The sequence below is a fragment of the Callospermophilus lateralis genome, chromosome 10, assembly GCF_048772815.1.
Source record: "Callospermophilus lateralis isolate mCalLat2 chromosome 10, mCalLat2.hap1, whole genome shotgun sequence".
Lineage (NCBI taxonomy): Eukaryota > Metazoa > Chordata > Mammalia > Rodentia > Sciuridae > Callospermophilus > Callospermophilus lateralis.
The window spans coordinates 91,617,125-91,644,408 of record NC_135314.1 but is presented as its reverse complement, the minus strand read 5'-3'; the positions used below and the strand labels follow the sequence as shown (position 1 = coordinate 91,644,408).

The 27,284-nt window shown below is 37.1% G+C and overlaps 1 protein-coding gene across 6 annotated transcripts in view; it reads left to right on the top strand.

The window, feature by feature from the left end:
• Positions 1–869: 869 nt before the first annotated feature.
• The window catches only part of Nlgn1 (neuroligin 1), a 654,452-nt gene continuing 628,037 nt past the window's right edge, over positions 870–27,284 (top strand). For 3 of the 6 annotated variants that reach the window (XM_076868040.2, XM_076868039.2, XM_076868037.2), the window contains exon 1: positions 870–1,362. In XM_076868040.2, coding sequence (XP_076724155.2) covers positions 870–1,362 — 493 coding nt within the window. Of the gene's footprint in view, positions 1,363–1,812; positions 1,873–27,284 lie in introns of all 6 variants that reach the window. The other 3 variants (XM_076868038.2, XM_076868036.2, XM_076868041.2) reach the window with 2 other exon arrangements.

Here is a 27,284-nt window from a genome sequence, read left to right as displayed (position 1 = left end):
TTTTCCTGTTTTGACATCACCTTTGTTGTTTTTATTTTTTTTCTAAGCATGGTGATTGGGAAGCACCTTTAGTTTGTTTTGTTTGTATTTCAATATGTACACTCATTCTTAGGGAGTTTATGTTCCATTTATATGCTACCAACTTTTTAAAATTTTTTTTTTTTTTGCTATTGGATTCTAATTTTGAACATGTTTGTTGATTAATTTTGTAGTCACTTGAAGTGATTGTATTATCAATAAAGGGGAAATTTCACACCTAACCTTCAGTATTTTAAAAATACTTCACTGTGAAATGCTTCTGAAACCATATATTTTGACAAGGCCTGCTTCCATTTCGGTGTGTATAAAGTCAGCAGGCAAGCTCTCAATAATCTAATAATCAGTTATTTCACTTGTCATCTCACATCAAACCATAATTTTCCGATGGTAGTATTTAACTTACCTGACTCTAGCCACTATTAATGTATTTCTATAGCTTATACAACATCTAGTTATCACTCTGTCTATTTCAGCTTGTTCATACTAATGATTTATTCTCATTTTCTGTAGGATATAGACCTGCAGCTAACTGGATTTGATTTATAAGAGGGAAATCTACAGTCAATGGCCACCCTCACCAAATTGCTACTATGGAAAACAGAATGGTCAATAGGATATGGTCTGATAAATAGAGATGATTGAAGATGCTGCCTCAATACATGTGAAATCAATGGGAGATACTTGCTGCATGAAGAGTGTTCTGAACTTTTCCCGACCAGCTCACTTTTGAGGAATTGGAGGCATATTCTACCATTATACAGTCCGTCTCGAGTGGATATAAATACATTTGCCTCACTGTAACCAGACAGCTAGACAACTAATGTGGGATCATGGCACGGCCCAGATGCATGTGGCCAGATTACGTTTGGAGAGCAGTGATGGCATGCTTGGTACACAGGGGATTGGGCGCCTCCTTGACTCTCTGTATGTTGGGATGTTTAATTCAGGCTGCCCATGTGCTCTCACAAAAATTGGATGATGTAGACCCACTGGTGACAACCAACTTTGGCAAGATAAGAGGGATTAAGAAAGAACTCAATAATGAAATTTTGGGGCCTGTTATTCAGTTTCTTGGAGTTCCGTATGCAGCTCCACCAACAGGAGATCATCGTTTTCAGCCTCCAGAACCACCATCTCCCTGGTCAGATGTCAGGAATGCCACTCAGTTTGCTCCTGTGTGTCCCCAGAATATCATTGATGGCAGGTTGCCAGAAGTCATGCTTCCTGTGTGGTTTACCAATAACTTGGATGTGGTTTCTTCGTATGTACAAGACCAGAGTGAAGACTGCCTTTATTTAAACATATATGTCCCAACTGAGGATGGTGAGTTTTTGCAGGAAAAACAGGGAGATTTATATATGTAGATATATATATATTTTTTCTATTCTAACAATATTACTTGATGTGTACTGGTAGTATGCATGGCTTTTCCTGTCGGCATGTAGACATATTTTACATGCTTGCATGCCGCTCTTTCTGTCTATGTGTGTCAGTATATCTGTTAGCTTTTTTTTTTTTCCTGTGCCTACTCATTTTCTTACCTCCACAGCACGTATATTTAGGTAGAAATGGGTTCCTAATTTCCATTTCCTACCAAATGACTTCTGAGAAGATGCATCAACATTTCCTCATTGCATGTGCAGGCTCAACAAATTGGGGATCTTTCGCACTCAGTAAATGCAGGAGCATATTAAGATAGATAGTGGTGTTGCATGTTCCGGCGGTCTGTGATGGAGCGCCATGTTATTTTCTAGTCTTCTATTCATTTTTCAGTAAAAAGAATATCCAAGGAATGTGCCAGAAAACCCGGCAAGAAAATATGTAGAAAAGGAGGTATGTATAAAAGTGAAAATTAAAAACTGGGTAAAAAGCTTACCAAAGAAGAACGAGACACTCTCTTCTGTAAGGATGATCTGCTGATGCTGGGAAGTGAATGATTAGGTGATATTTGGAATTTGATGAAGTGTGGCAGGGAATAGGAAGATGGTTGAGGAGAGCTCCAGCTGAGTAAATAACATTGGCATAGCTCATTGATGATGCCTTATGTTGTAGTGCTGGTAGCATCGGCAAGAATTCAATCTCTGCCTTGAGTTTGCTTATGGGGAAGGAGATACTCAGGGTATTGTGTTGCCTGCAAGGAACACACACAGTGCTCCCCACTACCTGATCAGTTTTGACCTCTGAATTCTTTCAGATCTGTGTTCCTCCTCAAATGCACCAGTTCAGTACAGAGTTTTATTTATTTATTGTTTATTCTTAGCTCCTTTCTAACATCCTATGAACTTTCTCCTCATCAGGGTAAATTTGCCATAATTGTAGGCAATTGGCATTATTAAGTAATATTTTTCCAAGAGCCTTTTCATTTGCAGTTAAAATTCCAAAAGGGAACGGGATTTTTATATTTAATATTGACTGTCTTCAAATTACTTTAACATTTTTATATTTATGTTAAACAATTTAAAACATAGAGAAGAACATGATTCAGAAGCTACAATCAAATCAACCTTCAAATCATCCTCTAGCCAGATTGAGCAAATGTAGACTCTGACAGCTGCAAGCTTGCATCTGAATGTAGCTGGTCCACACTCTGTTTTTATATAACATTCTGTAAATCACTCATAGGGAGAGGAAGATTTTCTATGACAGTAAATCACCTAAGTGTTATTTTGACCTTATTCATAACTTTGTAGAATTTCCAATCTTCATACAGAAGTCATATTAATATTCTAGTGCTGCACATTCTCTCTCTCCCTCTATGCTCTTCTAAACTCCTGGCTGGACCAAGTCAGATTTCATTACTGTATTTTTGTGGGGCAGGGAGTGTCTAAACTGTTCTGTTTTCCTGGGATTGCATTATGTGAAAGACACTTCAAATGACAAAATTCTCAACTGGGATCAGAAGTATTTGCCTTAAATCGACATTTGTCTTGTTCTTGCTCTTGTTTCTTTGGTACTACTGGTAGAATGGAATTTAACTTCCATTTTTTAAAAATGATGCCATAATTTGGGTTAAAAGCACAGTAAACTTATGAAGGTGGAAATGAAGGCAACAGGACTGTTTTAAACAACTAAAAACAAGTCTTTTGTTTTTCCCCCAATGAAAATAACTGCAGTAATTTACATGCCTCCGACTAATGTACAATACTGCAGTAGTTATTATTATGCAGCTTATCAGGCATGTGTAATTAGCTAAGTGACTTTCACCTCCTATCACAAAGATGTTGATTCACAAAGTCATAAATAAAGATGCAATTGAAGAATGCATAAATAGAGCATAATACACAAAAATATGTATGATCAAGAAAAAGATAAGGGCATCAAAAGTTAAGCTAGTAAGTTAGAAAGTGACCTTTCCTCTCATACAACTTCAGAGAGAAAAGGATTTCTTAAAACTTCATTTTTCACTGTTCTTTGGATTTTTGGTTCCATCTGCTTTATAAGACAGTTGGCAAAGAGGTGTGTAGGCTATATTATTTATCTTGGCAGACATTTAACCAATTTATAATTGGACTGGGGACAATATCTATAGATGCCTACTTGACTCTTTATGGTTTACAGTCCAAAACTACTGTGTTTTTATATATTATTACTTGAACATTTTTTCTTAATTATTTTGCTTAGAATTTCATATATCCTTTTACTTTAAATGGGTTCTGGTCATTTATTTTCTTTTTGTATATTATCCAAATATGAAAAGCAAAGAATTTAAATATGTTTTTTTTCATACAAATAGCATTTTTAAAATACATAATAACCAACTTCAGAGTTGGCTTTAGAGTAGCAGAAAGTTTTTCTGCCCAAATCTTTATTCTTTCTTCTCTACTATGAAGTGTCTATTTTGGTCACTTCCAGAAATCATTATTTTCCTGTTTCAAGAAATGATTAGTCATTTCATATCCATTTATGCATTTGCTAATATATACCATATATGGCTTATTAGTTCCTCGGCAGAATTCCAGATGTTTATAAATGGTGGTTCAGGAACTGTGAGAGTAGTTGTGCTGTCCTTTTTCTTGATACCAATAATTCTGGCTTGTTATTATTTACCTTTCTTTTTGTAAAGTATGTACAGTCATTTGCAAGAGGCAGATGGACCCTTATTCCTGTGCCAAGTACACTATAGTGTGTGCATCTGAATTCATTCAGAACTGCTTCCTAATTGCCAATTATAACCCTTGTAGTATTCAGGAGAGTCAGCAATGAATGAGACAAACAAAAAGAATCCTCTTCCCATGGAACTTACATTCAAGTAATTTTACAAAGAGCCATGCATTTTCTGCACTCTGATTTATACAAAAGGAAGAAAATATTCTCCTTCATTCAAGATGCCATATTATAATTTTTAAATAGAGTTTTTATAATATTTTCCTGTGCATTTGAAGAAAAGAAACAGTTTTATCCATAGATTGCTTCTCATTCTAAAACAGGTCCCAGTTGCACATTTTAATCTTTCTTTTTATATTTCCCATGATAGTTTTAGCCATATGTTAATTACCCTCTCGATATTTCTTCAGGGTTTTATCCTTGCAAAATTGAAAAGTAGAATGAATTTTTAGAATAAGATGACTATCAACACTTGCACAAACAGGCGGATAGTATTATAGAAACTTAAATTTGGATGGGGAAGATATTTGCTTTTATATACTAGGTGTTTTGCATAATTTGTCCATTTAAGCATTACAACAACTTTGTGAGAAAAGTATATTAGTATGCATTTTACCAATAAGTAAATAGGTTCTGAGAAGCGGTTATTTCCACCCAGTTTCTACTGCTATTAAAGGTAGAGGTATATTCTTCTAATTCTTGCCCATGTTAGAAAAGGTTTCATTATGTTAAATTTACTCCTGTAGATAATCCTGTTGCAGAAGCATGGATCTCTTCACTCTTCTTTCTTCCTTTCTTCCTTTGCACATTCAAATACATCAAGAGTTCTTTTTATTCTGTCAGTTGACAGTATTTTAAACAGACAATTCACCTTAATTGAATTGGGCCAAGCCACGCTGAGCAACTGATTTCCAAAAGCATGCATGGTACCCATTTTAGTGAATGCTTTTAATATACATATATTTTTATTACTCTCTGGACTAAAATCCCCAAATAGTTCTTTTGGGCTGCTACCAAGGAGTAGCTTTAGCTGTCTAAGTTTCCCTTTGTTTCTCCAGGTTGCTGTCTTGTAAGAGTTGCTGACAAACAGCAAGGTAGTCAAATACTTGGCAGTAAACATGAGAAAGAGGAACAGGGGACCCAGAGAATCCACAAACAAATTGATTGGCTCCTGGATACTTCAGAGTTGTGCAGCCTTGTATTCCTGCAGCACTTTGACTATTATTTGCATATATCTTCTGAAATGAATACAGACTTTTCATTTCCATAGTTCTGAGACTTTAACCCACTCTTTCATTCACCCCAATTTTTATTATTCAGAAAGTTGGAATGTTTATAGATGGCTGTGGCGTAATTCAGCACTTCTTAAGCATTTTGTTCTTGATTTTCAGGAGTATTTTAACCTCTTAACCATCCTTACTTGAGGTGACACTGAACTTGCTCAGGATATTTCCCACAAATTTAGGAGTTATTTGGTTGTTTGTTTAACACAGGGACTGATTTTTCCCTAATTAAATATGTGTAAAAATGACTACTATCACTGTCAAGGTGTTCTGGCTTTTTAAAGGGGTTTATATTCCAGAATGCTCTTCTTTCTGGCTCATACATTTCTAACTAATTTATTTATTCATTTAACAAATATTTATTGAGTGCTTACTCTGTACTAATTATTACTCTAGGCCTAAGAGATAAATCACTGAACAAAAGAGGAAAAAAAAATCCCTGTCTTCCTGAAGCTTATAGCCTAATGTGTAAAGACAGATTATAACCAGTAAACACAATAAACAACTAAATTGAAAAGGTGTTAAGGGGGAAGAATAACAGAGTATGGAGGAAAGAGAATGCCTCTGTGGAGGCTGAATGTAATTTTAAGTAATGTGGTCAGGGTAGTCCTTTTTGGAGAAAGAAATGAAGGAAATGAGGTAGATAGCTGGCGACAGAGTCAAACTGAGAACTAGTGGAAGGCTATTAGTGTGTCATTCTGTCTTGCACATTTAAAGAACAATTAGGAGTCTATCGTATCTGGAAAAGGTATGGGGAGAGAAAGAGAACAAGATTCAGAATGTTCTGATTTAAAAAGAGAATGGCCAGTGTATTGATAGGAGGTCATGGGAGAACATGGAGAAATGGGGAAAACAGGAGAAGGGGGTTGTATTCCAGCAAAATCTGATCATGGTTCAGGCCCAAACTAGGGTAGTGATGATGAAAGTGGTAGATGCTCTACGTATTTTGAATATCATATTTCTTGATCAACTTGATGCAGGCTCTGAAAGAATTCTAGTTTTATTTTTTTTAATGATTGGAAGAATACACTTACCATCAATTAGGATGGAAAAGGAATATAAAATGATTTATGAACTAGTTCAGTGGAAAGGTGGTAAGTTTAGTTTTGGACATGTTAAATTTGAGATGCTATTTAGACACTCCAGTGTAGATGTCAAGAAACCAGTGTCCTGAACCAACTTTGTGCTACCTAGTTCAGGAAAGGTCTAGGCAGAGATATAAATTTGGAAGTAGCTGTGATAGAGAAGGTAAAGATTTTAAAGTCATGAGGTTGAATGGAAATAAATGGAGATATCTATCTATCTATCTATCTATCTATCTATCTATCTATCTATCTATATGCATATGCATATTTTCAGAGGTTTCAGCCATGTTTGCTTGGCCCATTGTTTTGGGCCAGTTCTAAAGCTGTGTATCATGGAAGAAATGTGTGATGAATAAAACCCGTTCACCTTATGGCATCTTGGAATTGAAAGAAGGGAAGGTGCTGGGACCAAATATTCCCTTTAATGGCATACATCAATCATCGGACTTTCTTCCACCCACACCTCCTACTAGCTGGCAGCCCATCCTTTAGCATAGAGTCCTTTGAGGCACATTTAAGATTCAAGCTGTAACAGGAAGTAGACCTAGATTTTGGTTGTTTTTGTTGGTCTGGAAGTTAAGTGAAGAAAATGAACCAAAGCAGATGTGGTGATCAACTTTATGCAATTGAACTGTGGCATGATGTGAGTCTCACACACTGGAGTAGGCCTAAGAGAGCATGGAAGACACTTTGGAGCTGCTGCACAGAAATAATTAGTTTAAGGAGTTTTGTTCTAAAAGAGAGCGGGGAAAAATGAGGGAGGAAGACAACAAAGTTTGATTTCAGTTCCGAAGGTTAAGATGGACGAAGTAAAGAAATATTTGTGTGGAGTAGGAAAAAATTAAAATATAGAATAAAAAAATGAAATATAGGATAAAGATGGCAGAACTTCTGGAAAAATATCCTTGTATATCTGATAAAGATGAGATTCAGCACAAAATTGAGGCTTGGGATGGAAAGAACATACTTTAAATTAACATGTTGCTAGGCACAGTACATGAATACATGGATAGAACTGGTAGTGTGATTCTATTCTCATCTGTTTCTTTTGATATTCTTTAATATATAATATTAAGGGGAAAGGTGCTAGAATTCATTAACATTGGTGAGCTCTTACTATATTCTAGGCATTTGGCCATATTAATTTATTTAAAATCATAACAATCCTGTGAGATTCTTATCCTCACTTTACAGATGGAGAGATGGAGGACCAAAGAAGTTAAATATCTTGCTCAGATATTCATAATGTTTTGGCCAACTAACTTCACATATATTTTTAGGGGATTACTTTAGAATGGAGGAATTAAAATAAAACAAAAACAGAACAACAGAAACAACCCCAATCCTGTTTATTTGGGATTGCAGATCAAATAGAAATCAGTAGCCAACTTGTTAGTAGAAAAATCACCCCACACTGAATAGTTGTAAAATCTGGTTCATTTGGGGTTTGAAGATGAATGGGAAAACAAAGATTTGACTTCAAATTTGAATTTGAAGTAGCTATGGACAGATGTGGTTTAGTTTTCTGCACTTTGAACAACTTAAGTTGGAACTCTGAAAGGAAGTAGATCTAAAGGGTTGTAAAGTTTTACAAGAACAACATCAATTGTTCCATTGTTTATTGACAGGCAGAGAGAGTTTTCTTGAATCAGATGATTAAAAGAGCATTATAGGTGTCCAACTCAATTTTTCCAGAGAATAGGCACTTTCTTCTTATAGAAACTAGGGTTGACATTGAAAACATTTAAGACTTATGCCATCAGAAAAAAGAGTTATACTATAAAATAAATCCTTTGTAGAAACTAGTCTTTCTTGTATCTTGTGCAATATTGTTCCCTTACAAATTGTCTTCATAGAGAATACTATAAGCTTAATAATTATGATTCAGTCTTAGCTTTAACTGACTTCTATAGTACTTTCTAAAAGAGTTTATTGATAATTTTATGGACTTTTATAAATTTCTCCAATGAATACATTTTATCTTTTTCCTTGATGGTGGTACCTTATGAAGTAGTTTTGGACATGACTAACTTCAAAAACTCTGCTGATAACAACCATACAAACTCTTTCTGGTTAGGACATTCTTAAATTCTGGATTAGATGTGGAAGCATGATTTCTAACAATAAATCTTATTTTTTGTTTAATTAATTTTTTGTTGTTTCTTTATATTTATTTAAAAAATATTTTACATGACAGTAGAGTATATTTTGAAATACTACACATACATAGAATAAGTAAAACTTGTTCCACTTAGGATCTTATGATTATGGTTGGACATGATGTGGAGTTATACTGGTTGTATATTCATATATGTGGATAGGAAAGATATGTTCAATTCATTCTATTGTCTTTTCTGTTCCCATCCCCCCACCTTCCCTTCATTTCCCTTTGTGTAGTTTGATGAACTTCTGATTTTCCCCTATCTTGTTGTGTGTTAGCATCTACATATCAGAAAGAACATTTTGTCTTTGGTTTTGGGGGGACTCGCTTATTTCACTTAGCATGATATTCTCCAGTTCCATCCGTTTACTGGAAAATGTCATAATTTCATCCTTCTTTATGGCTGAATAATATTCCATTGTGTGTGTGTGTGTGTGTGTGTGTGTGTGTGTGTGTGTGTATCACATTTTCTTTATCCATTCATCTGTTATAGGACACTTAGGTTGGTTCCATAGCTCGGCTATTGTGAATTGAGCTGCTATAAACATTGAAGTGGCTGTAGTATTCTGATTTTAAGTCTTTTCGGTATAGACTGAGGAGTGGTTAACTGGGTCAAATGATGGTTCCTTCCAAGTTTTCTGAGGACTGTCCATACTGCTTTCCAGAGTGCTTGCACCCATTTGCAGTCCCACCAGCCATAAGTGAACCTTTTTTCCCACAACCTCACCAACATTTATTTTTGCTTATATTCTTGGTACTTGCTGTTCCGACTGGGGTGAGATGGACTATCAGTATAGTTTTGATTCATATTTCTCTGATTGCTGGAGATGTTGGACATTTTTTTCATATATTTTTTTCACCATTTGTGTTTCTTCTTCTGTCTGAAGTGCTGGTGATAAAGATTTTCTCCCATTCTGTAAGCTCTCTGTTCATGTTCTTGATTATTTCCTTTGCTGTGAAAAAGCTTTTTTAGTTTGATACCATCCCATTTATTGATTCTTTATTTTACTTCTTGCGCTTTAGAGTCTTATTGAGGAAGTCGGTTCCTAAGCTGATTTGTTTTTAACTGATACATAAAGAGATAAAATTGCACATGGAGTAATGCAATGTTTTGATAGATGTGTACATTATACAGTATTTAAATCAGGTTATACTTATCTGTTTCCACAAACACTGTCATTTCTTCATGGTTAAAACATTCATATTTCTTCTAGCTTTTTGAAATATTTAATACATAATTAGTTATATGTAGTCACAGTTCTGTTCAATAATAACACACCAGAACCTCTTGCTCCTAACTATAACTTAGTGCCCATTGATCCACCTCTCCCCATCTCTCCCTTGTCCCGCATCCTCTTGTAACCACCTTTCTACTCTTTACTTCTTAAGCTCAGCTTTGTTAGGTAACACGTAGTGTGTCTGAGCTCCTATGGTGCTTGTCTTCCTGGGCCAGGCTGATCTTCACATAGCCCTTCATAAGTGAACAGGATCCATAAAAAAATTAGTTGCCCAAGGTCGCCATAACTAACTGTGTGACATAAAACAACAGACTTATTCTCTCCCAGTTATTTAGCTGAGATATCTGCAAAGGAGGGGGTTGACTCCTTCGGGAGGCTCTGATGGATCATCTCCCTGCCTCTTCCAGCCTCTGATGATTGACAGCAGAACTTGGTGCCTCTTCACTTATAATTGCACCATTCCAATTTCTGCTTCTATAGTCACATGTCTTTCTTCTCTGTGTGTGTCCCTGTGTGTCCCTTGTATTTTCACATGATCTTCTTATAAGGATGTTAATCATTAGATTTAGGTACTACCCAAATTCAGTAAGAATTCACCCTAATTGCATTTGTAAAACATCTATATTAATTTGTCACTGGGTTGGTTGGCTGGGTTGCCATTACAAAGTCCATAACCTGCATAGCTTAACAGAATTTTTTTTGCTTTACAGTTTTGGAAGTTACAATCTAGAGTTATTACCTTCTAATGAATATGGAGAAAAATAATTTTAGGTCTCCCTTCTTGACTCACAGATGGCTATCTTTGATACTGCCGGTTATGGGTGACAAGTTCTGCTTCCTCACATGTTGAAGTTGAACATTAGAGAAGCATGCCAAGACAAGCATATAATGCAGGGTTTATTATTTTTTATTGAAATTTTTTTAAAAAAATAAATGACAGCAGAATGCATTACAATTTATATTACACATATAGAGCACAATTTTTCATATCTCTGGTTTTATACAAAGTATATTCACACCAATTCATGTCTTCATACATGTACTGTGGATAATGATGACCATCACATTCTACCATTATTGCTAACCCCCTGCCCCCTGCCTCTCCCTCCCACCCCTCTACGCTATCTAGAGTTCCTCTATTCCTTCCATGCTCCCCCTTTCTACCCCAACCAACCTAGATGCCCTTCAGTAGATGAATGGATAAAAAAAAAATGTGGCATATATACACAATGGAATATTACTCAGCAATAAAAGAGAATAAAATCATGGCATTTGCAGGTAAATGGATGGAGTTAGAGGAGATAATGCTAAGTGAAGTTAGCCAATCCCCAAAAAACAAATGCTGGATGTTTTCTCTGATATAAGCAGGATTTATTTAAAAAGGGGTAACATAGACTTCTCCCAGGAGGGAGAAGGGGGCCATAGCTGGTATCCTGATATCCCAGGAAGCAGGTGTTCTGCACTTTTTATATATTCTAGGCTTCCTTTGTTCTCCTTCTGCTTATCTTTCTCCCTCCTGCATAGGTGACTAGGCCCAGAATGCTCACTGGGATGGCCAAAAGGTGGGAAACAGGTGGGCTAAAGGGGGAAGGGCAGGATAGTGTAGCCCAGGATGCATTAATTAACAACTTTACAGCTCCCTGCAGGGAGGGGCAACTCCTGAGACAGGTTACCTTAGCAACAGGTTGGAGCTGGGGCAGGTTCTGGATAAGGGTGGAGGAAGGGCTCAGAAGGAATTAACACTTGAATCCCTCAGGGGACAGTCTCCAATTTGCCAGACTCACTCAAAATTGGCCTCCTTGAATCACCTGACTCGATTTACCTATCTGTACTGACTGCCTGTCTAATTCTGGTTTCCTCTTCTCCTTTTATCTCTTCATGTGGCATTCATAGGTCTGTGTTCAAATTATTGCTCTCCCGCCTTTTAAAAAATAAAGACACCAGGTATATTGAATTAGAACCCAACTCATCTTGACTCTGTAATGCCTCCTCTTGACTAATTACATCACAACAACACTATTTCCAAATAAGGGCACATTCTAAAATATTTGTATGGACTAGAATACACAAATTTAGGGAAAACAAAGAATAAACAGGATGTTATCAAACTAAAAATCTTCTTCACAGCAAAGGAAACATTCAAGAACATGAACATAGAGCAGAATTTTCATGTTCTGAGGATCAAAATGGGCTTAAATTCTTAAGACACCAAGGACACTTTGGCTTTTTACTGTAGCTCCATAACTATCTCAAAATTGTGCAATCATTGTGCCTATTTTTAAAGGTTAAAATATTATTGCTTATTAAGATTCGATAGCTTGTCCAAGTTTGGTGTGCTGAGGCTCCTGTTGAAATCAAAATCAAATTTTGTGTGATATCCATCTTCACCACAATGTTCCTTCTGACAAACATGGATTCTCTCTGCTCTCCAAGATTTTAAAATTTCTTTCTAAGTACTTTTCCATCAAGATAAGATTAGTCCAATATATTTTTAAATACTCAAGAATTGAATTTGTGTAGACAAAATGATTCACATTTTTTTTTACATTTTTTGAATTTCAAACATTTTATCCAGATGGTTGCTTACATGCAAAGTTGTTTTCAGTCAAAATTAAGATCCTATCAATGTAAAACTGTTGTAGCATTAATTTTCAATTCTGTTTCATTTATCAAAATTAGGTAATTTTGACAAAGTTCTTTTTAAAATAATTTTTAATCTAAGAGCTACTTGTTTCTTTACTGTAATCCTATTCATTCAGTATCTAGGTAACAAGATCATTAGAGAAATATGATGAATAATTTTCATTAAAGCCTATAAAATGTTGCAAAAAAACCCAGATTTAAACAATGACAAAAAATAATCTAAATAGAAAAGGATCTGGAGTCATTATAACAGTAATTACAATTTTCAAAAGTAGAAAATCTGATGAGGCAACTGTGTCTGTTGTTGTCTACACTCCACTTTACTCTTCCTCCCTTTACTTTGAAGCAAAGGTCATCTGAATAATTACCCCCAAAGGAAATGGAATAGCCTCTCCTAGTCTTGGAAGGATGCCCCAGACATCTTCCATTTATTTTATTTTTTCTTCTCACAACAGAGTTCCTGTTCTATTCTCCCCCAAACCTTCTGGACTCCTTCTTTAGAACCTTCTGTCCCAGTTCATCCAAGTGGGAAGTGTTAGGGTTTAGATACCCAGTTCCCCCCAAATTGCATGTGTCAAACAGTGAGAGGATTTTCAGAGGTGAAATGATTGAGTTATGAAAGCCTTAACTTTATCAGTGGATGAATCCATTGATATGGATGAACTGGGTACTAACTGTGGTCAGGTAGGATGTGACTGCAGAGGTGCATCTAGGGTTTTCATATTTTGTCCCAGGAGACTGGAGCTCTCTCTCTGTTTCCTGAGGAGCTTTCCTGCTCTACATCCTCCTGCCCTGCCTGATGTTTTGTCTCACCTCAGACTCAGAGCCCATCTGTGGACTGAATCCCTGAGTGCCAAAGAACTGTTCCTCCTCTAAAATTGTTCTTTTGGGGTGTTTTGGTCACCGTGGTGAAGAATCTCACTAAAACAGGAAGTAAAAGGAAGAGGAGGGAATAGGGGAGTAGGTATGAAGAGTGCAGGGTTGACACTGGGACAAAAGTGTAACTCTGCCAAATTGCAGTAGTAAGTTGCTCCAGGGAAAGGAAGAGGGACCACTGGGGAATTATAAGAACAACATATGTATGCTTTCTAATTTGGACTCTAGGCCTCCATGGAGCAGCTATGTCCCTGTGGGGCATCTCTGGGAACAGTAATGCCCATCGCTAGCTCTGATGTGCTTTGCTCCTAAGTTCCCACCTACTGTCGACCTCAGCTCACCATCGTTCTTCCAGTGAGCAGTCAGGCTTCTCTCAACACTTCCATCAAGAAGAATTGGTTTCTTTCTGTGACACGCTAATTTGCAATCCAAGCAGATCCTAAAGTGTCTGGGCTACTCTAAACTAGGCAGCCAAGCAGCCTGTGAGTGCCTCTCTTCACTTACCAGCCTCCCCATCATCACATGGCCCAGATTCCCATGTACGGGACACCACCTGGAGAACTCGGCTCCTCTGTGTGCATATAGATGGAGGCTCCACTTACAATAGAAGGATTCCTTTTCTCCTTTTTTGCAAAGTAGGGCAAAGGGGATTCTGTTGCTTTACTTTTTTTTTTTTTTTTTTTTTTAAGTAGGGAATTAACTTTGTTTCAGTGAAAATTAAAATATAAATAAATTTGGATTCTGAGGAGAAATTTTATTCTATAGTGATCACATTCAATGTTTTGTATTATAAGTGACTCTGAAAGAGTAGGGATGATATATATGTGTGTGTGTGTGTGTGTGTGTGTGTGTGTGTGTGTATGATTATCTATATAATCATATTATGTATATAATTTTCCCCTGTTTGTCTTTTATGAAGACCTTTGGCTGCCTGTACAGCTTAGCAGAGAGCGTTCTCAGAGGAAAACATGAAACCCTGTGGAATGTTTACCTACCGGGGCCTCAGGTTGTCATTAAGTAGAATCTTGAATAATCACAAGCATGATTTTTCTTTCTTCATAGATTATTGTTCTTTCTGGTGTCACTTGTGCTTTGCTCTGCCTTGTGTTCTGACAGCACTACCTCAGCTTTCATAGCCTAGTGTTTCCCCCTCTGTCTCTCAGCCAGAGAGATTCCTGCAGGCAGAGTACCCTGCCTGTTCACTAGAGGCTCAGCTGGGCAGCCATGTCCTTTGTCCTCAGGGAGGATATCGCTCCATGACACCCTGCCAGTAACAAGAAACAAGACGTTTGGGTTGATGTCCCTGTCACAATTACCAAGTAAAGGTGAGCTTAATATGTATTAAAACCTCAAAGCCAAAGAATAGCTGCTCCTGTTTTTAAAACAAACAAAACAAAACAAAACAAAAACTGGTAATGATGATATTTGGCACTGTGTTCCCTATAATAAAGCATTTAATTAAATCTTTAAATGCGTATGGAGCACAAAGTATGCACATCAGAATAAAACACATCAGGCATAACCAAAACTATAATTATATCAGTCTTGTTGCCTGAGCCCACCTTAGTTGCTCTGCCAAGAAGCAGTGGTTTAAAACTTTGTATCCATCTGGTTTTTTGTTTATTTATTTATTTATTTTTTTTAGAAAAGCCTATACCATACCTGCATAAATTTCTTTAAAGCTCAGAAATGCTTTGGCTACTGATGCAGCAGCTGCTGAATTACTGATTACAGGCTGTTGCTTCCAGAGGTAAATTAACAGCTACCACTCAGGGTTTTTCTCTCCTTTTGTGCAAAGCCCTGGGCAGGCCCCAAAGATACTGAGATGAAAAAAGCTTTCAAGAGCTACCCACAGGAGAGCTCACTAACTCCTGGAGGAGACACACACACAAAAAGCAAAAATCAATGTGTAAGAGCCCCTGAGGAAGGGAGGCGGGGCAGGGTGGAGGGGCATCATAGGAGTCTTTGATTTAGAAATGTCTTTAATATAGAAGGTTGTCCCCAACATGAGCACTGATGGATGAATACTCTGGTCCCTCCATGCCTTCAAGGCTAGTAGAGGCTGTGTGACCATTTTCCTGGTAACTCCAGTTTGAAATATTTTTGAGCACAGGATTTGCTTGAGTACAAGCATGTATATGTGTGAATCTCCCCCCAACACACTTCTTTCTCTCCAGATATCAGTTGCTTCCTCTTACCACTCTAACTATCCAGCATTAGAAACACTACTTGCCCACTTCTGAGATGCAGATCTGATCTACCATGAGTTAGAAAATGTCACATACACACTTGATAAAAGTCAACTTTGCAATAGGCTCAACATGAGAGTCTCCATGGCGAATATCCCATGATAGCTTAAGTCTATAGACTTTACTCAGAGGTAACATTTTAAGTGTTATGTTCTGAATAACTGAGATTGCTAAAGAGATAGACATTAAACAAATGAGGCTGTTACTCCTCAGGAAGCTCTATAGGACTTTCGTGAGGGAACATCTCAGAGAGATGGCAGAGGCATTGCTTATCCTGTCACTCAGGACACCTGCAGATATTGTCTTCCCCATTGGTACATCCTTTCTTCTTTATCCATTTCCTTACTCTAACCTACAGCTTTTCCTATTTGTTGCCGTGGCCATTATAACAAAATCAGTCATATCATCCTTTTCTTAATTCCTTTAAGGATTCCCTGTTGCTATTAGAATAGATATAAAACTTACTGTGCCTTACAAGACTCTACCTGATGACTCCTGTCCCATCTTTGTGCTCCCTTTCCATATATATATATATATATATATATATATATATATATATATCTCCTCTTCCCTCTACATTCCATCTTTGCTAATCTTTGGATTACTGGAATAGCCCAAACTCTTTCCTACCCCAGAACCTTTGCACTTACCATTCATCTTTAATGTACAATACCTACCTCTTTTCATGTCTGGCTTATAGTCTTGGCAAAGTACTTTCTTGTGAAAGTACTTGTCTGACCACTAGTCTTGTCTGACCACCCTATGAAGGCAACTTCACCCTCTTCCTTCTGTTAGTTGTTCACATTTCCTTCATTATATTTTTACCTTTCTATAAAATCATCATGTTTACTTATTTGCTTAGATGTTTACTCTCTGTCTACCCAAGAACATTTCTCTTGTTCACTGATAAATCGCCAGCACTCACAAGGGATTCAACAAATACTCACTGAAAACACAAACAGCCTTAAGAAGCAATGCACTTTGTTGGAAAGAGCCTTCATCTTCCACAACCTGCATTTATTTGAGTAACACAGCACCTGCTATCATTCCTCACCACACTTAGTCAACGCTGTTTCTTTCAGCTATGCAATCACCATTTGTTTATGGCAGAGTGCCCCCAAAATGAAGAAAATTTCAAATCCAACATCAGAGTCCTTAACTAAGAAATAACAGTGTTCAATGGCTTGCTGTCTGACAGATATAACCTGGACGCTGTCGCAGGGGCCCTTGAGGCCAAGTGGCTGCCAACAGCCGAGGCTCTTGGCTCTCTGCCTGTGCGTGTTACTGCCAGCCTTATTGCCTCCATGCTGAATTTATATTTTAATACAGGATGCCAATAATGCATTTGTGTAATAGAAGCACTAAGAATGAATTTCCTTTTCCAGGTCAGAAGCTTCATTTTCCTTTCCAACCTTCTATTTTAATTTCCTTTTCCTCTTACTCTATACCAGTTTCCCACTCCTGACAAATATATCTTCTCTTCTAATTATTTTCTTTACTTTCTCATTGTTCTACCATCTACCACTGTGATGGGACTTCTCTCCACTATTTCATCTGAGGCATTCTCTTTGAGATTGTGGAAAAGGCAGAGTCTGAATACTGTGTTAGGTGGACTGATTGAAGGGGCTTTCTATATGCCATGGTATAGCCCCTCTGATGGTCTGGGCTGGAGATCTCATTCCTGGTAATTCTTTCAGTCCATCTTTGACTTGTTGATGTGTGAGTATTACGTTGTCCTGATGTTCTTTTATTAGGTATTAACTACAAGATTTTCTAGGGAAAGCCACAAATCACTTTATAAAATAGACCAAACCAGAGATTGAGACTTTATTGTATGCATAGCACAAAGGGAGAGTTTTAAAACATGGTTATTGCCTAGCAAATGTTGATTTGGGGGCACAGCAGATAGTGGGCCGCTTGGATCTCTGAGATAAATGGAGAGACTAGTGGATTTTCTTATAAATAGAGACCAAATTCTGGACACTTACAGTTGGAGAGTTGTGATGAGAACATCATTGACTTCAAACCTCCTGATAATAGGTGCAAGAGATAAATCTGTCAATAAAATAAACTAGATAAGTGTCTCAGAATACATGTGGAACTGATAGAGAATAGGGTGTTAGAATTCTGGCAGGACTGGCTTCATGGCCCAGTGAGCCGTGCAGGCAAACCAATATCTGAGCTTGGAATGGCTCCATACTTGGTTAAACAGAATTCTGTCATCACCTTGAAACTATTAATCAGTTTTGAACAAAGGGTCCTATTTGTATTTATTTTACAATGGCCCTTCAAATTATGTAGCCAAACCTGCTTCCTGGTTTTGTGGGCATTTTCTCCTGTAGCACAACGGTAGGTGCTCATATAATTCTGAGAGGTGGTAGAATAGATACCCTACCCTGTGCCTGTTGAATCATTACATTGAAACTTTCAACTAAAACACTATGACCATTATGGTTCCCTTGATATCTAAGGAGGAACAATAAAAAACAGACAGATTGTAACTTAGAGGAAACAAACAAACAAAAATCTGTTCTCCTCTCATTCTTCTTGTTTAAAATGCATTTGCTCATTCTGTGATCAAACTGTATCTAATAAGTCCCACAGTTTTAAAGGTTTTATGTATTGTTTCATTCTCACCAGACACCTATGAAATAGTGACAATGAGGATCACCTCTTTATGGAAAAGAGATGTGAGGCACAGGTAGGTTAAATTTCCACGGCTAGGAAGTGACAGAGCCTGTATGCAAAGCCAGGCTGCCAGCTCCATTGACTGTGCTCTTAGCCACTGAGTGTAACAATTATTAGTGAAGTTTGTTTTGTTGCCCAAGAGAGAGAATGGCCAGTTGTCTTGGATGGGAACTGACGAGAAAAGGTTGTCGTGGTAATCATGATTGGAATGGACTGTGAGGCAAGGGGAAGTGGCCCATCCACTGAGGAAGAGGATGCCTGGGAGGAGTGGAAGAGAACTCCACTAGGAAGAGAGAAGGACGTGATCAGAGGTACAGTGACAGATAAGTCTGGTGCTCCAGGCAGCATCCAGATCTTTGCATGTGAGGATGTGGCATTTTTCCCTAAGCACTGGTAGGTCATTGAAGGACTTAAGTACAGCTTGATGTGATCAGAGGACTGTAGAATGTTTTCTCTGATTCAGTGCAAAGAATCCAAGGAGAATGAACCTCTGTAGAGACTGGTTACAAGCTGACCATGGGCATGTTATGAGGGCCTCACTAGGGAAGCAGTTGTGGGATGCAAAGGAAAAATGAAAAATGAGATGTTTCTTGGAAGCATGGTAGGGCTGGGGACTGATTGGTTGCTGGAGAGGGCTGAGGAAGGGATGTAGCCTCAAAGACCTCCAAGATGTCTCACTGCCTGTTACCATCCTTCTGACCTGCTGCCCTTAATTCCTTTCATGAGCCTCTTTGGACCTGGCTTCATTGGAGCAGGAAGGATAGCACAGTGACTGAGTTGGGGTAAGAGAAAATTAAACTGGAGAAAAACAGAGGTCTCAAAAGCAGAGGAGAGAAAAGGGAGAAGACCCCAGAACGCAATTGAAGGGCAGGTTGGAATACTAAAGAATTTTTAAGTAACCCATAAGCTGGTTATGTGGTAAATGCCTGAAAATACTATCATGTATATGGATTTATTTTGCTGAGTCATTAAAAAAAAAAAAAAAAGAACTTGAGAGAGAGAGAGAGGTATGTCAGAATAGGACAGAGGCACACCAGTGAAAGGTGGAAACAAGATGGAGGAAGAAATTGTACTCTACCTACCCTTGTCTGGACACGCTAGAAAATGAGGAGAAAGAAACACAAAGGCAGCAAACTGCAAACTGTCAACGGGAAAAAAAGCAAAATCGGTTAGCCAAATGCAGATTACTAAGAGGAACAGACAGGTACATAATTTATGTATATTTGTATTAATGACTAGACAAATAAGCATAATTTTTCAGAACACAAGTAACTCATAGAATATATATTGATGAATTCAACATGCATTTTTTTTTTTTTTAACATTTAACATGTGGCAGGCTTCTTGCTACAAATCCAGTCTGTACAGGTTAGTGACACATAGACATGCAAGTACTGCACTCAGGTACTTAAAATCTAATTTAAAGGCAGGTTATAAATAGTCAAATATGTGTACTATAAGACCCAGGAAAGATATCCGTGTGGAAGAGTCGCTATAAATCTCCATACAAATTCAGTTACTCAATAGGTTAGGGGCACATCAGGGAGTTTTCTTAAAGAAATAATAATTTGGAACAACTTTGAAGGATGGGTAGACATTCAACAATCAGAGATGTAGGACCTTTGTCCTACAAAAGGAAGGCATTGCAGTTAGAAAGTTCTGGAGACAAGTGTCCAGTTGGTTAGGTCACAGAAAATATGGAATTATTCAAAGCCTTCAAAATTAAAAGATGAGGAATTTTACTGTCAAAGTATGCATTCATGATTTTGGTGCAAGGGGATAAAAAGAAGAATGGTTTCAGCACAGAGCAGCCAGGAAGTGGGAAGGGTGGAGAATGGATTATAGGAAAGGAGCCTGGCTGAGAAGTCATGGTCCTCTAGTTGTATGAAAAGTGACTGACAGTCGCAAAGGAAAGATGATAGATTTGAGACACATTTTAAAGCAGAACTGGAAAGTGGCTGTCTAAGGGAGTAGATGGTGAGGGAAGAGGCAGTGGCAAGGTCGACACCAGATTGGAGCCAGTGTGGCTGGGAGGAAGATGATGCTGTTCATAAATCATATTTCCAAATCTATTCCAAGGGTAGATGAGTTTATGAAATTTTCAGCAAAATTGATTATGTGAATGAATTTACCAACCTAACATGATGATCCCAGAAAAAGAAAGTCTACTTTTGATGTGGACACAAATAAAATATTAACCTCACCAATGAGAAGAAATGCTGTGAAAAACCCTACACAGCTTTTCACCAAGGAAAAGAAAAAGAGGTGATGTATCTTCTGCACTGAGATTTCGTTTTACTATCATTTCTGAGCAGTGCAAAAGCAGAATGAATAGGAGACGTAATACTTCTCTCTTAAAAGGCCCCCCTCTGCCATGGCTATAAGAGCATAATTCTCAGTGACAAGCCAGATTGAGGAACACACACAAGGACAATTGCACAGCCCCAGCCTGTTTTTCTGGCTCTTTAACTGCTCCCATCAGGTGCTGGGTTTATTTGCATCGAAGCAGAAAGGACCCAAAGAACTCAAAAGCAAGGAAGCCACATGCCTTGCTGTGAGAAGTACAGATGGGACTGGGGAGGCTTCTTCTTGAGACTCATACACTGAGATCATTAAAACCAAAGAAACCTCAGAGAAAGACTGAAAACACAGAATGTGGGACATGAAGTAGAAAATTTTCTAAAGCAACAGCAGGAATATCTGGAAAGAGCAAAGCATAATACAACACCCAAATTGCTTTTTGATGCTGACCTGCTGGAAGAATAGAACTATTTTGGGGGGTGGGGGAGGGGGGAATCAAACCCATTTATAGATTTTTAGGAAAATGAATTTAAGTTCACATTTTTCAGGTGATCGGGCAGATATGCTGAGGCTGCCTTGGAGAAGTGATTTTATTTTACTCTATACAATCTAAAGGGACAGTGATCTCTTAAAAGAAACATTTAGCATTGTCAAGAATTATTGAAACACAAATTGTGGAAAGATATCAATACATTTTCATAGTATGATTTAACAGGGAAAATCATTTATTGTCTTGGCATTTCTGTAAAAGAGGAAAGAGACCAAAGTTACTAACTGACCCAATTAGTAAACACATCAAGTTGCCATATTTCCTGCCCCCAAACAGATGCTGGCCTTAGGGAGGGTGCACACTGCCTTCCAGATCATTGAGCAATTGACTTCTTCAGTGCACTAATTATGTAGAAAGAGTTAACAGAGCTTCTAAATGCATCCCAAACCCTAGGGAGTGTTGAGTCCCAGGGAATCCTGTCTGAATGAAAAACTGGGCTGAGAGTATTCCTGAAATGATAATTGCCAGTATCCTCTTTCTATTCCATCACCATTATGTAGCAACATATGATGTTTTTTTTGTACCATGTTATGGTTTAGATATGAAGTGTCCCCCTTGTGTAAGACAATGCAAGAATTTTCAGAGATGAAATGACTAGATTATGAGAGCAATCACCTAATAAGTGGATTAATCCACCAATATGGATTAACTGGGTGGCAACTGTAGGCAGGTAAGGTGTAGACAGAGGAATTGGTTCCCTGGGGGTGTGCTTTGGGGCATATATTTTGTCCCTGTTGAGCAGAGCTCTCTTTTTGCTTTCTGATTGTTGCGTCCTGAACTGTTTTCCTCTGCATATCCCTCCATCATATATTCTGCCTCACTTTAGGCTAAAAGAGCAATGGAGTTAGCTGGCCATGGATTTAACCTCTGAAACAGTGAGCCAAAATAATCTTTTCCTTCTCTAAATTGTTCTTGTCAGGTCTTTTGGTCACAGTGATGCAAAAACTGATGAAAACATGTGGCATGTCCATGTTGGTGGCCTGACTCTAAGAGGACTTCCACGTACACCTTATTGAAAGTTCACCTTAGTAAAAGTCAAGTCATTCTTGTGTGCTCCATCTTTAAAACTCTCTGGTGGATTCCTGCAACAATAGAGATCACTGACTGTGTCCCAAGGTAGCTCAGTCTGAAATATGTTAGGAAAGTACATATTTGATATAACTATAAAGCACTGTGGTAATTTTCATGAAAGAAGAACAAATATATTCTTGGAGAGTTAAAAGGAATGAGAAGTGATATCCAATTTGTGAATGTGTTTTGGGTAAGGTTACAATGATCACGTATAAAATGCTAGGACTAAAGGTGATAGTGAATGATATAGACATTTGGCAGGTAGATATGGAAGGAATGATAGTGTGTAACAACAGAATAGAATAGGTGAATAAAAGCATGGAGGTGAAGGAGAATGAGGACTGTGACTACTACATGGCTGGAGTTGGGCTGGGGAGTAGATCATGAGTACCAGTACGGAAAGATTGATTGGGATACATTGTAAAGGGCTTTGAATGCCAGGGTGAGGATTTTACATTTAATTTGGTAGGCAAAGGGGAGCTACCAGATGTTTGTGCATAAGAGAGTGACATGATTAAAACTGTTTTAGGAAGATTAATTTGGCAGTTGTCTTTACATAGATTGATGTTGCAAGAGGCTGGGGCTTGGAAAAAAATGTTAGGCTTTTGCAATTGTGTCATCTTACAAGAAGTTGATCAGTAATTTAAAAAATCTTATAAATATTTAAAATTTCTTGCAGTCTTATTGATTACCTATTTCAAAGGCTCCAAAGGGTTGGCAATACAAAAACATTATTAGCTTTTTTATGCAAAAAAAGAAGAACCTACACTCAGTTCAGATGGTGTTCCCTCAGAAAGGGGCGAGGACTTCTGGGCTTCAGCCAACAGAATAGTTACGGAAAGAGCTATGGATTCATGACTACCTGCTCTAGTTCTGTTGTTGAGTTGCTGTGCATCTTTGAGCAAGTCCTGTTACCCTTTGGACCCGTTTTCACTTTTGTGAATTGACAGTTTCAGCTACCTAAACTCCAGAACAGTGGCAGATTTCACATTTTGATGTTCTTTAAAGGAACAAAGGGAATTGAAATAGTAACAGGGTTAGTATCAATCTGCATTTTTCTCTGCCTATTTCATAGAACTACCCAGAATTCTAGTGAGGAAGATGGGTTTAGAGACTTCATGCATAGATTTAATGTAGCATGAGCTTGTTTCATTTCTTGTAACAGTTTAAATGCCAGCTTTAATGTTTTCTTGTCATGCTACTGTTGCTGTTTTCTCCTTTCCTAAGATGCTAAACGTTTGCAGATGTCTGCTTCTTCGCCCTACAATGAATTAGGGAGACATTTTCTTCTTTATATTTAAGAAGACATAGAGTACCAATTTAAATAAATTATCTATGGTATAATCTTGCTATATCTTAGTTTTAACTGTCCAAAAATAATTTAAATCATCTAGCTATACTGTGTAGTGGTTAAAAAACATGAATGTAAGACAGCAACCACATGCAGAAAGAACAAGCATAAACTATTTCAATTAATGTACTTAATTCTAGTAGAGTTTTAGACAACCAAGGACAGTATTTGCCAGACTCACTTTTCATTCATGGTTGTTTTTTTTTCGGGGGGTGGGGGAGATGGTAAGATGTATAATTCTTTTATATATATATATATATATATATATATATATATATATATATATATATATATATTTTTCCCCCCCACCCTGGGAGACTTCCAAAGAGTTTATAAAAGGTTTGTGAGGAGGGTGACAGTCTACTTGAACTTTACATGAATTGTCAGAGGTTTCATCCATGTTTCATGTGGTCCAACAGATGTAGAGAAATGGGTGAGTCAAAAATTCTTAACTTGCCATTTCTCTAATTCTGTTAGGAAGGAACCTGCTGTGTCTGGAGTTGCTTTACTATGTTGACATAGTGTTTAGCAGGTAGACTTTGAGTCCTCAAGGGATTGGGGATACCACTATTAGAAGTGGCACTCTTTAATTTTGCAAAAATTGTGGGCATAGAAACTAAAATGGTGAAGAAGAGGAGGAATGGTCTTAGACAACTGAGGGGAAATGTTCTCAATAGGAGCTTTAGGAATGAAGTAGAGGAGCACTGTTATGTGTCTATGTGTTTTATGATCATACAGATCAGAACATTACCCTCCTCGAACATACATGCCAGACACATCTGCTCGTGTTGCACTTGAGATAACAAAGTTGGACTTGCTTGCCAATTTTAGTGAAACTGATTAAATAGAGACATGTTCAATTAGGTGGGCCTCTGCCTCTTTTCCTAAGTAATTTCCAAATGGGTGTGGTATGGGCTTGAGAAAGTCCAGGTCTTCCCTTCTTTCTTTGGGAAAACAAACAAAAAGCATATCTGTTTCAGGGTACAAATCATTAACTGTTTATTAAATACTTATTATGAATTATTTGTGGATTAAATACTACATTCAAGGAACATTGAAAGGAATTATTAAATAATAAAATGGTAAGGTTATTAAAGAATTCAACTTGGACCTATTCACCTGAATCTGCTAGAAAATCATAGGATGTTTAATATAATAAAAGAGGTTTTCAGGAAGCTTATATATGTGAATCAATTTGTCTTTTACCATATTTCTGGTTTGAAGAGCTCAGCACGAATTGAAATAAACTCACTGTTAAGGCTATGCACTTTATTATAATATAAAGGGTGATAGAAATATCTTTGAAATTTATTGTGAGTGATTTTTCTTCCCACCAGAGATCTAGCCTTGACAACTGAATATCTACTGGAAATTCTCAATACATTCAAATATATAATGTCACATCTCTGTTTAAAACCTGCAGGTCAGTGTAATCCAAAAGAACCTTCTATAGTCAGAGATATCTGCTCTGACCCAATATGAGAACTCTAGCTACATAAGATTTTAAGCTCTTAAAACATGGCTAAGGTAACTAAGAGATGAATTTTTATTAGTAAAAATAAATATTTTAATTGCTACTCCTGATTAATTGCTGCCATTGTGAGCAGTGTTACTAGATACAAATATGAGTAACACCAGGAAAAAGTTAAAATAATCTAGGGTTTTCAGATATGAATAAAAACCTAGTCTTTATATTTTTATTTATTTAGTTTTTATCTAAAAGATAGCAGCTAGAAATTACCACAAGAAAGGTACTAGTTAAAACACAGCTTGTCAAGTATGGTTTTAAGAAAACCTATTTTAAGAATAGGACAATATAAAATGTATTTTAACTGGCTTTTCAAAGATATTTTTGTTGAAATTTTATTCTCAGTATTTCAAAATTAAAACAAAAATCCTTTAAAATAGTCTATTTCATTAAAAGCTATTTCATTTAGGATGTTCTTGCTAATATTCTTTCAGAGAGAGAATGTGGCAAAGAATTATTATGATTATTTTTTGTTTCTGGAATAGTGTTTACCAATTTTTTTTGCAAGGGGTATATAACTGTGGGTCACAAACTCCAACCATTCTAGAAAATGAAAAATGATTTCACCATTTTGGGACTATTTTTATGAATTGTTTTTATACTTTCAAATTTGCCATGGCTTTTGTTTTTAGGGAATTTAAATTGACCATTATAACTTTTGCTGATGATTTATAATCTATTCTTCATTTTTTTTTTTTTTTTTTTTGCAAACAAGCTCTTGTCAAAAATGAGAAAACTATCCCAGCAAGAGAGAAAGGTATATTTCCCTTGGGATCTCTTGAAAGTCACTGACTGGGAAACAAAGATGTTTTCATAAGGCTGCTCATGAGTAAACTCTTGTTATCGGAAGCGATTTCGCCCTGCCTTCTAGTCTTGTCTTTACTCTGATCTGACATTGGCTTTGTTATCATTTGGGTTTTTTTTTGTTTGTTTTTTTTTTAGGTTTATTGAGGTATAATTGGCAAATTAACACACACACACACACACAGAGGATAATGGTTTCCTGAATGTATGTATTGTGAAATGACTACCACAATCAAGATAATAAACACACTCACCATCTTACATAATCACCTTTTTGTGTGTGTGTGTTGAGAATATTTAAGATCTTCACCTGTAGCAATGTTGATTGATAACAATATGAGCTATAGTTACCATGTTGTCCATTAGACCTCCAGAACTTATTCATTCTGTGTAACTGAAAATTTATACCCTTTGAACAACATATGCCTGTCTCCCTCTGCATCAGCCCCTGGCAAATAGCATCCTATTTTTTGCTTTTATTCATTTGACTTTTTAAAATACCACATGTAAGTATAATCATGAAGTGCCCGTCTCTCTGTGCTCAGCTTCTGTTAGCACAACATTTCCCAGGTTCGTCCATGTATTTGCAAATGATGGTATTTCCTTCCTTTTAATATTTCAGTGTGTGTATGTGTGTGTGTGTGTGTGTGTGTGTGTGTGTGTATGTGCATGCAAGAACATGTGTGGATGTTGAGCATATTTTCCTTACCCATTCAACCATCACCGGATGCAGTCTGACTCCCTGCCTTGGCTATTGTGAATGAAAGGTCAGCAATGCCTGTAAAAAAAAAAAAAAAATTTCACTTCCTTTGTATGTATATATAGATATGCTATTTTTTTCATAAGTGGGATTGCTGGGTCATATGGTAGTCCTATTTTTAATGTTTGATGAATCTGTTATAGTTTTAAGTTGAATATATTATATGGAAACATTTGAAATTTGCAGTTTTCCAGCATATTAGGCCTGGAGCCAAATTTCTACTTGTTGCTTACATCATCTCTACTGGTTGCACATTCTTTTGTTTGTAGCAAATGAGTTAATTCTAGCCCTTGGTGGGAAATGTCTTACTTTTAAAGCCACTGTTCTTTTCTGATTTCCCAAATCTCAGCTTTAGTTTTTTTCTAATTTTTTGGGAGGTGCCTATTTATCTTGCATACTTTTTCTTACAAGACTCATACTGTAAGTTATTCAAGCAGCTGACTGCCTATTTCATCCAGGTGAATTTTCATTTTTAACATGTTGTCTGTACAGCAAAAGAAGTCATTCTTGGAAATCTGTATGCATTGTCTGAATTTTTTTTTTCACTGTCATC